Here is a 16192-nt window from a genome sequence, read left to right as displayed (position 1 = left end):
CTGACAGAAGTATATTTGAGAGATGAAGTGGTCAATCGAATTTGAGACTCATAATAAAATAGTCAGATCCTGGTCTTGTCTTTATCAATATTTTCTCTTAAAAGTGTCTCTTATAGAAAGGGCAATTACTAAGAAAGTAATACTGGGCTTAGTATTGGGAGTCAGGGGTTGGGAGGGGTTGGTTTCGAGGCATGAAGAGCATCCTATTCTTTTCTGATTCTGTGCTTCAGCTGGGACTAGAGCCAAACTCCCAGCTGGGTAGGGCTAGGAAAAGAGATCTGGGTGCCTACTCATGGGAGCTTCATGGTACCCTGTACCACTTGTAGACTCCTGTTCCTGTTGTTGGAGGGAGGGTCCTTGGCTGGCTAGGATGAGTGTCCTGTGGGGCAGTTCTGGTTGGGTGATCACACATTTAACATAGGTCCTCTTCTTGGCTGCCTTAAAGTCTTAGGTCACTTCCTTGGGATGTTCTTTTTAAAAATAATTTAACACACTCACACACAAATATTTAATCTTTCTGCATCGCTGCATTGTCCTCGGTGTTGGTGAAAACTATGTATCAGACAAGCCACTCAGAGATGTTAGAGAAGCAACATCAACAATTCCTTTCATAGGTCATTTAAGCTTGATTTATTCTTCAACTGTTGAGGGAAAGGATGAGAAGAAGGCAGCTATTACCAAGAGTGGAAAACAGGAAATAGGCTTACCATCACCACGATCAGCCAGGACAATCACCTTGGCGGTGGGGAATTGGGCCCCCACTTTCCCTCCCACTGGCAGGCTCAGTGAAACGCTGAAGGGTCCCTCCTCTTCATAGAGAGTCATTGATGATGAGGACCCAGAAGGTGTTCTCAGCCTCATCCTTGGCAAAGCGGAGGATGCTGGTGTGGTCTTTGGGGCGTGAGATGTAGTCAGAGAAAGATAACCCTGCAGAAGAAATGGCGCCTATGGCAGAACTTGTGGAGACAGAAGGTAGAACAGAGGGAGTAAGAAGAAACAATTCTGAACAGGAAACCTGTTGCCCCTGGGGTCTTCAGACTATTTTTAGATAATAGAGAATGAGAATAGTTGCTCAACCGTGTTTGACTCGTGTTCAACTGTAGCTGCCAGACTCCTTTGTCCATGGAATTCTCTAGGCGAGAATACTGGGGTGGGTTGCCATTCCCTTCTCCAGGGGATCTTCCTGACCCAGGAATTGAATCCAGGACTCCTGCATTGCATGCAGATTGCAGATTCTTTATTGTCTGAGCCACCAGGAAATGGCATTTTTAAAATAACAGCTCTCTGAGTTATAAGGCATGCTTATCCCTTACAGTCACGAATATTAATATGGTAATTAGAAGACTTTTAAAACAGACCTGGCTATTTTGGCACGATTCACAGTTAGTGGTTTTTGAACTGTTGTTATTCAGTCGCTCAGTCTTGTCTGACTCTTTGCGACCCCATGGACTGCAGCACGCCAGGCCTCCCTGTCCTTCACCATCTCCCGGAGTTTGCTCAAACTTATGTCCATTTAGTCGGTGATCCCATCCAACCATCTCATCCTTTGTCTCTCCTTTCTCCTCCTGCCCTCAGTCTTTCCCAGCATCAGGATCTTTGAATAGGGTATATATTGAATAAGTTTTGTTTATATTAGGGGCTAAATAAACTGAAGGATCAGAGAGTGGTTTGTTCATGTCATAGACTGGAAAACTGAAGTACAGATAAATTATGACCAGAGAGTCTATACCATGATAATGTGTAGATTTGCTTCCGCCCCTGCCCTTCCCACAGCAGCAGAGCTGTAAGTTGTCATTCTTGTTCAGTCTCTAAGTTGTGTCTGACTTTGTGACTCCATGAACTGTAGCATGCCAGGCTACCCTGTCCTTCACTATCTCCCTGAGTTTGCTCAAACTCATATCCATTGAGTCAGTGATGCCATCCAACCATCTCATCCTCTGTTGCCTCCCTCTTCTCTTGCCCTCAATTTTTCCCAGCATCAGGGTCTTTTCCAATGTGTTGTATCTCAGTAATCTGACCCTCATGCCCTGATGGAGTTCTTTGTGTGGTACTATAATATAGCCATGGAATTATTTGTTATTTTATAAAGAATACAAGATTGACTGACTTTCAGTTTAGAGACAGTGCATTGAAAATTTTATTATAGTAATTTACATACATCAAGATTCCCTAATTTAAATGCACTATTTGATGAGTTTTAACAAATACATATAATCATGCACCCATTACCACAAGCATAGTATAGAATATTTTTTATCCACCAACACATGTACCCCTTGTAATCCATCTTCTTCCCTGTCTCCAGGCCCTGGAAACCACTCATCCATTTTCTTTCTCTTTAACCGTAACCCCAACCCTAATTTTTTCTGGCGCTATAGATTTTTTCTGTCACTATAGATGTATTTGCTTGATGAGAATTCTGTGTAAATAAAATCATGCATTTTTTAGTCTTTTGCATCTAATTTGTTTCATTTAGCATAATGCATTTAAGATTCATCAATGTGTCAGGATTTTATTCCTTCTTACTCTTGAATAGGGTTCTTGAATAGGGTTCTCCATTGTGTGGTTACATCACAATTTGTTTTTCCATTTACCAGTTGATAATTTAGGTTGTTCCCAATTTTTTTAGCTATTCTGAATAATAGCTAAGATATAATGCCACAGATATTCAAGTTCAGGTCTTTGAGTCAGTATGTCATCTTTATTTCTCTTGAGTAAATACTTAGGAGTGGGATTTCTGGGATCTAGTGCATTATTTTCCCTGTGATAAAATAAACATACCCTAAATGTACCATCTTAGCTATTTTTAAGCATATAGTTCGGTAGGGTTGTCTGTTTATGTTATTTAACAGATCTTCATGTCTTTTTTCATCTTACAAAAATACTGAAAGTATGTCCCCATTAAACACCTTGCCACTCCCTCCTGCCTCCATCTCTGGCAGCTACCTTTCTACTTTTTGTCTCTATGAATTTGTCTATTCTGGGTACTTCAGTTAAGTGGAATCTTACAGTACTTGTCTTTGTGTTACTGGCTTATTTCACTTAGTGTAATGTCCTCAAGTTTCACCTATGTTGCAAGAATTTTCCTTCTTTCTTAAGGTTGAACAATGTTTCATTGTATGGATATACCACATTTTGTTTATCTATTCATCGGGTCATGGATACTTGGGTGGTTTCACCTCTTGGTTATTACGAATAATGTTGCTACAAACACAGGTGTGCAAATATATTGAGACCTTGCTTTTAATTTTTCTAGATACATACCTAGATGTATAGGTATATGTATTGGGCTTCCCTGGTGGCTCAGCTGGTAAAGAATCCTCCTGCAGTGTGGGAGACCTGGGTTCAATCCCTGGGTTGGGAAGATCCCCTGGAGAAGGGAACAGCTATTCCCTCCAGTATTCTGGCCTGAAGAACTCCATGGACTGTATAGTATAGTCCATGGGGTTGCAAAGAGTCAGACATGACTGAGCAATTTTCACTCACCTAGATGTAGAATTGCTGGACCATGAAAGTGAAAGTCGCTCAATCGTGTCTGACTCTTTGGGACCCCATGGATTATACAGTCCATGGATTCTCTAGGCCAGAATACTGGAGTGGGTAGCCTTTCCCTTCTCCAGGGTATCTCCCCAACCGAGGGATCAAATTCCAGTCTCCTGTATTGCAGGTGGATTTCTTTACCAGCTGAGCCACAAGGGAAGCCCAGGAATACTGGAGTGAGTAGCCTATCCCTTCTCCAGCAGATCTTCCTGACCCAGCAATCAAATTGGGGTCTCCTGCATTGAAGGCAGATTTTTTTTTACCTACTGAGCTATCAGGGAAGCCATATGGTAAGTCTATGTTTAATTTTTTGAGGCCCCTTTGTACTGTTTTCCATAGCAGTTAGATACCATGTTACAATCCCACCAACAGTGCAATTTAATGCATTTTTTTTTCGGTGTTAAAAACATAGTAACGCACAAGTATAGAGCTAAAAGAGTAGAGAGTAGTCACAGTAATTGAAATGTTTTACAACAGTTTTAGGAGACAAAGACTGTTTAAAATAACTCCACAGGGACTTCCTTGGTGGTCCAGGAAGCATACTTCCACTGCAGGGGACACAGTTTTGAATTCTGGCTGGGAAATTAAGATCCCACATGCTGTGTGTGGGGAGGGGGGTGAGGGGGGAGATTCTGACTCCAGAATATACAATGAACTTCTACAATCCGATATCAAAACTGGAAACACCCATTTAAGAAAAAAAAATAACTCAATATATCAAATAAGTGATTTTTGCAAAGCACAGTTATTTTCCACCACACTTCTTAACAAGAAGCAATGGGGATATGAGAGTGAGCTTCTAGATGGGACATTCTAGGTCCTGCAAGGGTCTGTCTTGCTTATAGCTAAGGTAAGTGCATATATGCATGCTGACACCAATATCCACCTTCTTCTTGCTAATATGAATCAACACACATACAAGTTGACATCTATGAGTGTGCACTACACATATAAATATGGCTTGTTAAAAAATAAGAATTGTTTCCAAATTGACTTCAGAGGATGTGCCCAGAAGCGCACTGACTCACAAAGTGTCTCAGGATGATTTTTCAATGGAACAAGTTTTAGAATTACTAGGAAACAACAAGTTAACTGTTTTGTCATTCCAGGAACCTAGAAGACTAGAGCTGGAAAAATCAATGAGCGTAAAACACATTGGCTGGGGCAGAGAGGAGCTGTTAGAAATGGACGGCTTACAAGGGGGATTATCACGCGGTCAGGAAATCAGCCACGTTCCAGCGCCAGCCTGCCCTTTGAAATTTTATTCCTGTATGACATTTCCACCCTGTTCAGTCCTGGTATATCTACTTATGAAAGCGCTCTCTAAACTCTAGCAAGGAAGGAGAAGCTGGTTCTTAGGCTGTCAGAGGCAAGAGCTATCAAGTACTAGAGACAGGCAGTCCCCAAGTAAATAAGAAAGTAAGTGGCTGGCAATCTAGAAAGCCCATAGGAAGTGATGAGAGGCTCTGTCAAGGAGACTTTTTATGTTCCAAGGTATACACACAAAAAGGAAAAAAGTCATAAATTCTTATAACAATCTGATTAAGTGACAAGCAATGGTTGATATGTTTTTTTACGAGCCTGAAATTTAAAAAGACACTTACATTGGAGAGTATACTTTTTAATTTTCCCCTAGTCATCTAGAATGCAGAATGTTGGTAAGAAAGGCAGTGTAAAAAAAAAAATCTCTGTCAGAAACTACACATTTAGCCATTTTGAATAAATATTAAAAGCAGGTACACACTAGACTTGCAGAGTAAGTACCCAATACTATCTCTATAAATCTTTATTAAATATATTTCTCAATATATTTCACCTAATGAATAGTCAAATATTGATTTATCACAATTCATGAAACAAAAGTAATTGGTATTTTTCCCCTTCCTGTTTAACTTTCTTTCAGCTGACAGCTCCACTGGTTGAAATAAAAATGCACTTAAGTAGGGAGATTTCTGGGTTAAATAATAAGACTGAAATATAACTCTTATTGAAAATCATGACTTGAGGAATTCTGCTAAAACAGAAAGCAAAACAATCCATACAAGCTTTTAACAATGAGAGTTGACAGGGGAAAAAAGATAGTTTAATTATGTCTCAGGTAATCAAAATATTCAGTTTGCCTAAATGGCCCATTCTTCCTAGGATTCTGGAAATTTTACTTTGGGAAACCATTTGATCAGTTATATGGAACAGTCAAGAACATGGAATACTAGTATTTATTTTAGTCATAAAAAGGGCTCTATTTTATTGATAGCAAGTTAAGAATCCCCAAGAGCTAGAGGAGAAAGTTTTGTTCCCAAAATATCAAATGTAACTTGAGATACAAACTGAGGTCTCTGGTTATGATCTGGATAAATCCCTTACTTAACAGTCTCCAAGGAGTGCTGGTGTGTCATTTCCAGGCTGTTTTCATAAAGACACGTTAGCAGCTGGGTCTCAAGCTGTGAGGGAAGCTTCTCAAGTGGCACTAGTGGTAAAGAATCCACCTACCAATGCAGGACATGCAGGAGACATGGGTTCGGTCCCTGGGTCAGGAAGATCCCCTGGAGGAGGAAATGGCAACCCACTCCAGTATTCTTGCCTGGAGAATCTCATGGACAGGGAAGCCTGGTGGGCTACAGTCTGAAGGGTCCTAAAGAGTTGGACATGACTGAGCGACTAAGCATGCAGGGTATTTTATCAATGAAGAAACTGAGGCAGAGAACACCCCAGTGTCTTGTCCAGGAGTCAAAGCTTCATCTTTTGATTAGAGTATTTCTTAACTTCCCCACTTTGTCTTACTATACTACTTGATTATACAATCTTTATTATACATTATACATTCTTTAAAGCACACAAAGTTCCTTTAATGTGTATTTTTAATAGGGCAGTGAGACAAGAAATCACCTTTCTTTTAAAGCACAGCATCTAATTCCTGATTAAATCAGACGGTGTCAGAAGCCCCTGGCACAGTTCAGTTCATGTCTAGAAAAGTCCATGACTTGGGGGAGACGGGGGACAGGGTTGGAGAAGCATGGGACTGTCTGTCTGGAGGAGTCATTGAGACTTCTGTTCCCAGCAATTTGGCTTGGCTAGGTATGCTGAGACGCTCTTCCATTACAAAATATCTAGAAGAACTAACTATTCCACCTTTTCTGTGCTCATAGGAAGAAAGAGAAATTATCAAGGGGGCAAAAAACAAGACAAAACAAAAACAATACCCTAAAACCACCGAGCCCTAACCCCTCTATAGCTAGAGGAGCAAATCCCACTCTAGCTGGAATTCAGAGTCGACACTGAAGGGAGATTGTGCTGTGGCCCATCAGGGAGCTGAGCTTGAAACTCTGGGATCTGGTCCGGGATGCAGGGGAGCAGGAGTGTTTCTGGGTCAGCATTGTTCTCAGATGCCAGATGAAGCAATGCAAATCCTCCTTGGAGAAAAACTTCCTCAAGGAAAGCCCCCAGATCTTTCACAGATTCAGATCAAATCATGTGAGAAATATCTTAAATGCATAAAAAAGATAATTCATTACAAGGATGACTTTTAAACTAAGAGCAGACTTCTTGACAAGACAATGGAAGCTGGAAGACAATGGAATAATAACTTCAAAGTGGTTTGAGATAGTAACTGTCAATCTAGAGTTTTTAAGAATGAGGTTGAAATAAAGACATGTTTTGATATGCAAGAGCATTTACCCTCAGTAGACCTAGAGTCAAGGAGCTTTTAAATCATCCAAAGAACTCCTCTGAGGTGCAAGGTATAATTTCTATAACTTAACATACACAACTATGACCAAATAAATAAACAGATTTTTTTTTAAAGGAAAGAAAAAAGAAAGTCTTTTGCTGAATGTGCTTGGAAACTGCTGTTCACTTCCTCCTTAACTTTACCTAGCGACACAGCCAACAGAGAAGCAGCCAATCAGAGAAGTGGGGTGACATGACTGTGGCTGACCACACCATCCCTTTCAGCTGGATAAAGTTGATTATTTAAAAGCCTCAGCATGTTTGACTTGGGGTTGACCAAAACCACAGGATGATTCAACACTGTTCCTGTTCTCTTGGTTTTACATCCTGTGGTTTGCTCTTCACTGGCTGTCTTTCCAATAAGAGCAATTTCCTAATGAGAAAGTGACTAAAAGAAGAAACAGACAGATGACATTTATCTTGAGAATAAGACAGGGCTAAGAAGCGTCTAATTTGCATGTCCTTTTCCAACATAGCCAATGAGGGAGAATTTATTCCTCTAGCTCTTTTCCTCTCCCAAACAGTTTTTTTTTTATTTATTTTTTTTTACAATACCTCTACATCATTGTCTGAGAACACTGATAACATTTTGGGACCTTGAGGTTCCCATGAAATCACAGCATAAAACTAGTTACTTCTTTCACCTCTTGTAAGTATAATACATGTTTAGCATCTGTAAATTATTATTAATGTACAAAGAATAAGTCTGCTTTCCATTCAACTGTTTATACATCAGCTCATGCTTATTTCAGTCATGAAAATAAGTAATTGGTAAGCATTTATTTTAGCAAGACTTTCAGAAAGGTTTAAATAGCCAAATTAAACTTTTATGTACTGAGATACTTAAGTATCTATGGAGACTAGGTGACGAGGACTGCCACAGTGCTACCTGAATGTGCATGCAAACTGAACAAGTTCTTGCTGTCTTATAATCTCACAGAGGGGTAGAAGAATCAGGATGCGACTGTGCACGTCCTGGTTCCATACTCTAGGTGAGGACCCTGGCTCTGTTACACTGTCTCTCTTTGAACTTCTTGCTGCAAGCATGAGAACAGTCCTTAGGGTGAGGAGTCAAAGGGTAAAGCTCCGGTGTCAAGTGGTCTGAGCTGTGCGTGTCAGCTATGCAGGGAGTTTTCTGGGAACACCAGCTCTTTTGAACCTAATGCCCTTGCGGGGAGGCGAGTTTGTGTGTAACTTTTCCCACTTGAGGTGGAGACATCTCCATATCACACTGTCAGACCCTCTGAGCTCTCTATTTCTTCTGCTTGTCATCCCACAGTGTAGCTCTTTCCAGAGAGAGAGGTGGCCTCTCCCATTTTAGCAATTATATACAATCTTCCAAATTGGATTGTTTATCACTTTATTTCTCCCATGCATAGAATCATTGTCCTCCAGACACTCTGCTTGCGGACGCAAAATATGCCACTGGTACCGGAAGTAGCCCAGCGGGAATCCTGAGCAGAGGATGAGGGCACTTCCTCCATCAGCGGCTCCGCCCACCTGCGGCCACTGCCCCAAAGACCCAGGCTCTTGTTCCTCTGCAAAGACCCCGACTGAAGCTCTGTGTGGACTTGGGAGAGAGGGCTGGCACATCCTCCTGAGGATCAGCTAGCCAGAAGTCCTCAAGGACTGCCTCACCTTGTTTTTCCTGCTGCCTTTCCCATGGGGTAATACCAGGGAAAAGCTGAGTCAGCCTGGAGTGTGTAGTCAAGTGGGCCTTAGGAAGCATTACTACAAACAAAGCTAGTGGAAGTAATGGAATTCCAGCTGAGCTATTTAAAATCCTAAACAGATGATGCTGTTAAAGTGCTGCATTCAATACATCAGCAAATTTGGAAAACTCAGCAGTAGCTACAGGACTGGAAAAGGTCAGTTTTCATTCAAGTCTCAAAGGAATACCAAGGAACATGCCAAGCAATGTTCAAACTATTGAGCAATTGCACTCATTTCACATGCTAGCAAGGTTATGCTCAAAACTGATATTTTAGACAGTAGTCGTGTTAGTTTCTCAGTTGTGTCCGACTCTTTGTGACCTCATGGACTGTAGCCCATCAGGCTCCTCTGTCCATGGGATTTTCCAGGCCAGAATACTGGAGTGGGTTGCCTTTCCCTTCTCCAGGGGATCTTCCCAACCCAGGGATCGAACCCAGGTCTCCTGCATTGCAGGCGGATTCTTTACAGTATGAGCTACCAGGAAGTCCCTGTATTTTAGATAGATAATTGTTTATTGTTGTGGCTATGCTTTGTGTTGTCAAATGTTTAGTGAGCATAAGCATAGATTCTGACAGACTGGACATATGGAAGGTCAGATCATGTATAAAAATAGAACTCTGACACACAACCTGCAGCAGCTAGCACAGGGCGTCAAACCACAACCTCTATGAATTATCTGCCCCAAGTTGCCAGAACTTAATCAATAACCCCCAGCTTTCCTGATTCGTGCCTGGCTTCCAATTTGGGAGCAACCAGAGAAAGCCAAATATGCTCCCCTGTCCATCCAACTGCCTCCAGTTTACCCACGACGACAGCATCTAATCAGGGCATACCCTTTCTTCACTATGAAGCTTCCCACTCCTCTGCCTACCTTTGTCATTATTGTCATTCAACCACTAAGACTCCTCTGTCCTTCACCATCTCCCGGAACTTGTTCAAACTCATGTCCATTGAGTTGGTGATTCCATCCCACCATCTCATCCTCTGTCACCCGCTTCTCCTCCTGCCCTCAGTCTTTCCCAGCATTAGGGTCTTTTCCAATGAGTCAGCTCTTCCCAACAGGTGGTCAAAGTATTTGAGCTTCAGCTTCAGCATCAGTCCTTCCAATAAATATTCAGAGTTGATTTCCTTTAGGATTCTCTGGTTTGATCTCCTTGTTTTCCAGGAGATTATCAAGAGTCTTCTCTAGCACCACAATTCAAAAGCATCAGTTCTTCAGCACTCAGTCTTCTTTATGGTCCAACTCACATCCGTGCATGACTACTGGAAAAACTGTAGCTTTCACTATATGGACTTTGTTGGCAAAGTGATGTCTCTGCTTTTTAATACGTTGTCTAGGCTTGTCATAGCTTTTCTTGCAAGGAGCAAGTGTCTTTTTATTTGATGGCTGCGGTCACTGTCCGCATTGATTTTGAAATTCAAGAAGATGAAATCTGTCACTGTTTCCACTTTTCCTGATCTATTTGCATGAAATGATGCCTGCCTTTGAGTCTCTGCCAAGTGCAGTGATAGTGGTTGACCCTCTTGCTATAGTGAACTCTGAATAAATTAGCCTGTGATGTAATAAAGTTTTGGTTTTTGTCCCCATTTCCTGACACACAGTTCATAAGTCTTTGAAGCCAGGTACCTTTTGTATGCTAATGAAATGATGGGCTTACCTTGTGACTTAGGAGTAAAGAATCTGCCTGCCAATGAAGGAGACACTGGTTCAATCCCTGGGTCAGGAAGATCCCCTGCAGAAGGAAATAGCAACTCGCTCCAGCATATTCTGGCCTAGGAAATCCCGTGGACACAGGAGCCTAGCAGGCTACAGTCCATGGAGGGGCAAAAGAGTCACGACTTAGCGACTGAAAACAAACAATGAAATGACTGCTAGCTGGAGCTCTCAGAGCCACTGGATGGGGACTGGTTGCCAGGGAAACCAACCAGGTGATCATTGTAACTTTCAGTCCCGCTCCCTGACCTCCAGGGAGAGGAAGGCTGGAGGTTGAGTTAATTACCAATCGTGCCTAAGTAATGAAGCCTCCATAAAATAGTCCTAGTGAAGGAATTCAGAGAGCTTCTAGGTTGCTGGGAGGGTGACTTACTCAGAGGGCATGAAAGTTCTGTGTCCCTTCCACCCACCTTAGCTTATGTATCTCTTCCTTCTGCCAATACTGAGGCTCCTCTGTTCATGGGATTCTCCAGGCAAGAATACTGGAGTGGATAGCCATTCCCTTCTCCAGGGGATCTTCCTGATCCAGGACCCGAACCCAGGTCTCCTGAACCGTCGGCGGATTCTTTACCCTCTGAGCCACCAGGGAAGCCTAACCTTTCTGATAAACCTGCAATCTAATAAGTGATCTGTTTTCCCAGGTTATGTTAGCTGTCCAGAAAATCACTGGACCCAAAGAAGAGGTGGTGGGAACCTCCAATTTATACCCCATCAATTAGAAGCACAGGTGAGAACTTGGACTTGCTTTTGGCATCTGAAGTGGGAGCAGTCTTGTGGGACTGAGTCTTTAAACTGTGGGTTCTCTGTTGTCTCTGGGGAGATAGTGTCAGAATTGAATAGAATTTTAGGATACCCACTTGGAGTCTGCATAAACTGGAGAATTACTTGGTGTGGGAAAAACCTGCACACATCTGGTGTCAAAAGTGAAATGAGTACAGGAAAGTGTAGCTAACTTTTACAGAATTTGCATGTGGTTCCATCATTTTTGCCCATCACATAATTCTAATGAGCTAGAAAACATGACCTTTAGGGAGTGGACAGAGAATAGCTAAATTCTGACTGTACAGTAGTGGTGAGGTCAGAAAGCACAGGGCGTTGTGGCCTATAATTGGGGGGCATTTTTAGTTGTTGGGGGGCTGGAGGGAGGAGAAGAAAGAGACTGAGTATATAGAGACTACTTCACATTGTTTCTAAGATGCAAACATGACTATTAAAAATAAGAATCCTTATTATATTTTCCACCAGCATATATAAACTAGTTTACATAAAATGTCTCATTTGACCCTCACAAAATTTTGTGGGTATTCACAATTGAAGTTTTTTTTTATTACTGTTATTATTACTGGCTGCACTGGGTCTTTGCTGTGATAAGTGGGCTTCTATACTTGTGGCCCATGGACTTAGTTGCTTTACAGCACGTGGGATCTTATTAACAGTTTCCTGACCAGGAATCGAACCTGCATCCCTGGCATTACAAGCTCAGAGTCTTAACGACTAGACCACCATGGAAATCTCACAACAGAGGGGCTTATATTTTAAATTATTTTGCTCTGCAACATTGTGATGGGTTTTGCCATACATCAATATGGATTGACCATAGGCACACATGTGTCCCCCACATCCTGAATCCCTCCCTTCCCATCTCCCTCTTCACCCAATCCCTCCAGGTTGTCACAGAGCACCTGCTTTGGGTCCCTGCCTCCTACATCACACTTCCACTGGCTATCTATTTCACCTATGGTAATGTAATGTAATTCTGATTTTGAATACGATTCTATCCCTGATCTCGGAGACCAGGTATCTTAGGATACCTTCACGGGGTTGTGTGGGAGTCACTGTGAATGGTCCAGGCTTCCCTGTCCTCCCCAGCATCTGACTCACCACTCAGCCATCCCCAGCATCACCACTGGGACCCTATTCCTGGATATCAGTACCAGCAAAGTCTCATACCTTGATGTGTAGAGCAAATGACCGTGAGTTCCTGGCTTATGTCTCCAGACCGTCTTACAGGAATCAAAAGCTCCCCAGCATCCTCTTCTATTTTGTATTCTGCCTCTGGAATATAAACTGTTGATTCTAGAAAAGAGGATAGATTACTTTTTAGCAAGACTTAAGTTTGGTGATTATTGGTGATATTTCAGCCTGAGTGGAAATGTACATGATCTTGACCTCTTTATATTCCAACTCTATGGAATATAGTAAGAATAGGAAATATCTGTCATTAAGCGGAGCTGGAGAGGTAGTGAAATTAAGTTTAGGAGGTTCCCTTTGAAATGTTAAAAGGGTTATCTAGCACTGAAATGGGAAGGAATATCAGCAATTTGGTTTCTTTTTTGGAGGTCACATTTTATGTTTTCTAAATAAAGATCACAGATTTCCATGTTTTACTTTTAATGTTTATTTTTTTAAATGCTTTTGAACAATCAAGTCATCTATTCATGAGTATAAAGAAATGTTTTCTGCTTTATTCAACAAACATTTGATTCAACACTTATCAAGCAGACACCATGGATAAGACACAGGGCTGAGAAAAATAAGCTACTCATTCTGCTCTTAATTCTTAAGATAATATTCCCATTGAAATTTTCTGAGCTGGATGTGTGTGTGTGAACACCTGTTACATTACCGTTCTCTGTCATGCAGTTTGGGATGTAAAAACATGCACATAGGCATCATCAGAACAGTTGCTGCAATATGGGTATGAATACTGGTCATTTCTTGATGTGTACTATTTTTCTTGGGGTTTTTCAATGTTTTCCAAGGCTTTACATTAAGAATGCAATGCATAGTTGAAATACCTGTGTTTGTTTTAGAAAAAATAAAAATTTGAAGTGGATTGTTTCTACTCATAGAATCAAGTGGCGAACTGAGTGACTTTCTGAGTCAAACCACATTTAATAGACTGAAATATCTCCTCTGTATATATACATATATATATATATATATATATACACACACACACACACACACACACACACACACACACAAACAGTGCCCAGTCCGGTCAGTCATCTCCAACTCCTAGCGACCCCATGGACTGTAGCCTACGAGGCACCTCTGTCCATAGGATTCTCCAGGCAAGAATACTGGAGAGGGTTGCCATGACCTCCTCCAGGGGATCTTCCTGACTCAGGGATAGAACCTGCATCTCTTGGCAGGCGGATTCTTTACCACTGTGCCATATGCACATACACAAATTCTTCCTCTTGACAATGGAAGCATGAAGGAAAAATACTGTAGTACACCATCTGTTCTTCTTTTGGAACTGAGTTTGGGCTTCCCTGCGGCTCAGTTGGTAAAGAATCTTCCTGCAATGCGGGAGACCTGAGTTCAATCCCTGGGTTGGGAAGACCCCTTGGAGAAGGGAAAGGCTACCCACTCGAGTACTCTGGCCTGGAGAATTCCATGCACTGTATAGTCCTGGGGTTGCAAAGAGTCAGACATGACTGGGTGACTTTCATTTCGCTTCACTACAAGTTTACCCAGAATTCAATGTTATTATCTAGTTATCATATGTTAATTTTTTCTCCTTTATTTTCCTGCCTAAACTGATCTCAACAGATGCTGGTATCAGTCTTTAGAAAACACTGGTCCTGATTACAGAGGGAAAAGACCAGTGATCATTTTCATTCTGCTATTTTACCCCCCTGTGGTATTCTACTGTCTGGACATCTCTTGATTCAAAGGATTGTCACCATGGAAGAAGCTAAAAGTAATGTTATTAATGTTAAGTGAAAAAAACCGATACGTTGGGACTTAGTTATCCAATCACATTCTCTATTTTCCCATTCTGAAAAGCTGCTCCTATCCATCTATGAATCCAAATCCCATTTTATTCTTCAAGACTCAGCTGGAATCCTGCTTACTACAAAAAGCTTAATAGTTTGAAATGATGGTGATCTTTCCAGTTTCTTAGCTCAGAACACTGTTTTTGCCATGTACCCTCACATGTAGCTTTCTTAATTGATTAATGTGTTTAAGCGTTGTTATCAACAAAACTAATGAAATACCTCTTCATTGGGTGGTGAAGGCCGTGATTTCTATTTTTGTCTACTGGAGTGCCAAGCACATGAAAAACAGTGGTTCTCAAATTGTGTTCCAAGAAAACTAGAACTTAAAGATTTTAAAAGATATTCCTTGGGTATGACAAATTAAAAAAAAAATCTATATTCTAATTTGAGAAAACTGGTTAAACAAAGTCAAACAGATTTCTTTTTTTTTTTAATTGAGATATAATTGATTTACAATGTTGCCTTAGTTTAAACAGGTTTCTTTGTAGAAGAGTTTTCTCAGGAACCTAATAAGCTAGTGTGAATTATGATGCTTCAAAGGAGATATTTGAAAAGTTTCCTAGACTTCTTTGGTCCATGGAAAGTTTACTGACCATACTGTATAAATTGTATTATATTTTCTGCTCTGCAGTTTGGGACATGCTGATACAGGGGATTCGTCAATGATTCTTATGGCATTTAACTAAGACTTCCTTCCTGATAGTTAAGTCACCCACTCTGGGGGGTATGCAAATTCTTTCAGTTCTCATGATAATCGATATGTCTAACATTCAGATGTGAATACTGAAATCCTCTTTTAGGATCTATTCTTCTACTTTCACAAAAAGGAGCAGGAAAAAAAGTCACAATCACTGACTAATTACTTTTTTAATTTCTCTGGGGAGATATTTGCTGAATGAATGAACCAATAATGAACTGATGAATTCAAGAGTGTTATGCAGAGCTATAACAGAACTTTGTAGAACGCATGCTAATGTGAATCAGTTGGCTGGTTCCCAGCAGCCGCATCTAGGGTGAGGAATATGTGAGGTTCCCACCTGATCTGGTGGGGAGCTCCCAGAAAATTGTGAGAAGATGGAGCAAGCCCTGAGGCTTAGCCATTTGGGGTCAAAGCTCTGCCCTACTGAGTGTGCGGAGCGCTGGGAGGGAGGACTGGGCATTTGTTAAAGTAAGCTTGGCAAAGTCTTGTCTGTTTCACTCTCCTACATCCCTATTCAAAGACCCTAAAAACAAAGAAAAATGACTGCATTGAGGTGCGTTACTTAATTTGAAATCCTAAGTGATATGAATGTGTCCCAGTGGCTTATGGAGCTTGGTGGAGGTATAAACACCTGAAATGAACCCAGGAACCCATTAATAGATTATACCAATAGGAATCACATACCGTCTTCAGGATCCACAATTTCAACAATTGCCATTTCAGGAAACTCCAGTACACCCCTGACAGGGTTTGTCAGAATGATCTGGAAGGTCTCTGAAGCCTCGTATTCATTGTCTGATAGAATTCTCACTTTCCACATGGCTGTAGTCTGTCCGGGACTGAACTGGACTTCTTTCTGGGCCTTTCCTTTAAAATCTTTATCTTTTTTTGCAGTTTCATCTTTCATTACAATGCCTGAACAAAAATCAGGAAACTATGAATATAAAGCCAAGTAACTGAAGGGAGGTTTTCACAGTGGGTTCTGCTGTCAATGAAACGCTAACAGCA

At 41.2% G+C, this 16192-nt stretch overlaps 1 protein-coding gene across 1 annotated transcript in view; it reads right to left on the bottom strand.

Annotated features, from left to right (window-relative positions):
* Positions 1 to 16192, bottom strand: part of FREM3 (FRAS1 related extracellular matrix 3) — a 102117-nt gene that overhangs the window by 13014 nt on the left and 72911 nt on the right. The window contains 4 exon segments of the mRNA XM_070475813.1: positions 708 to 820; positions 822 to 956; positions 12628 to 12769; positions 15869 to 16099. Coding sequence (XP_070331914.1) covers positions 708 to 820; positions 822 to 956; positions 12628 to 12769; positions 15869 to 16099 — 621 coding nt within the window.

The sequence above is a fragment of the Odocoileus virginianus genome, chromosome 12 (genome assembly GCF_023699985.2).
Source record: "Odocoileus virginianus isolate 20LAN1187 ecotype Illinois chromosome 12, Ovbor_1.2, whole genome shotgun sequence".
NCBI classification, from domain to species: Eukaryota; Metazoa; Chordata; class Mammalia; order Artiodactyla; family Cervidae; genus Odocoileus; species Odocoileus virginianus.
The sequence above is the reverse complement of the archived record's forward strand: the minus strand, read 5'-3'. Positions and strand labels throughout refer to the sequence as shown.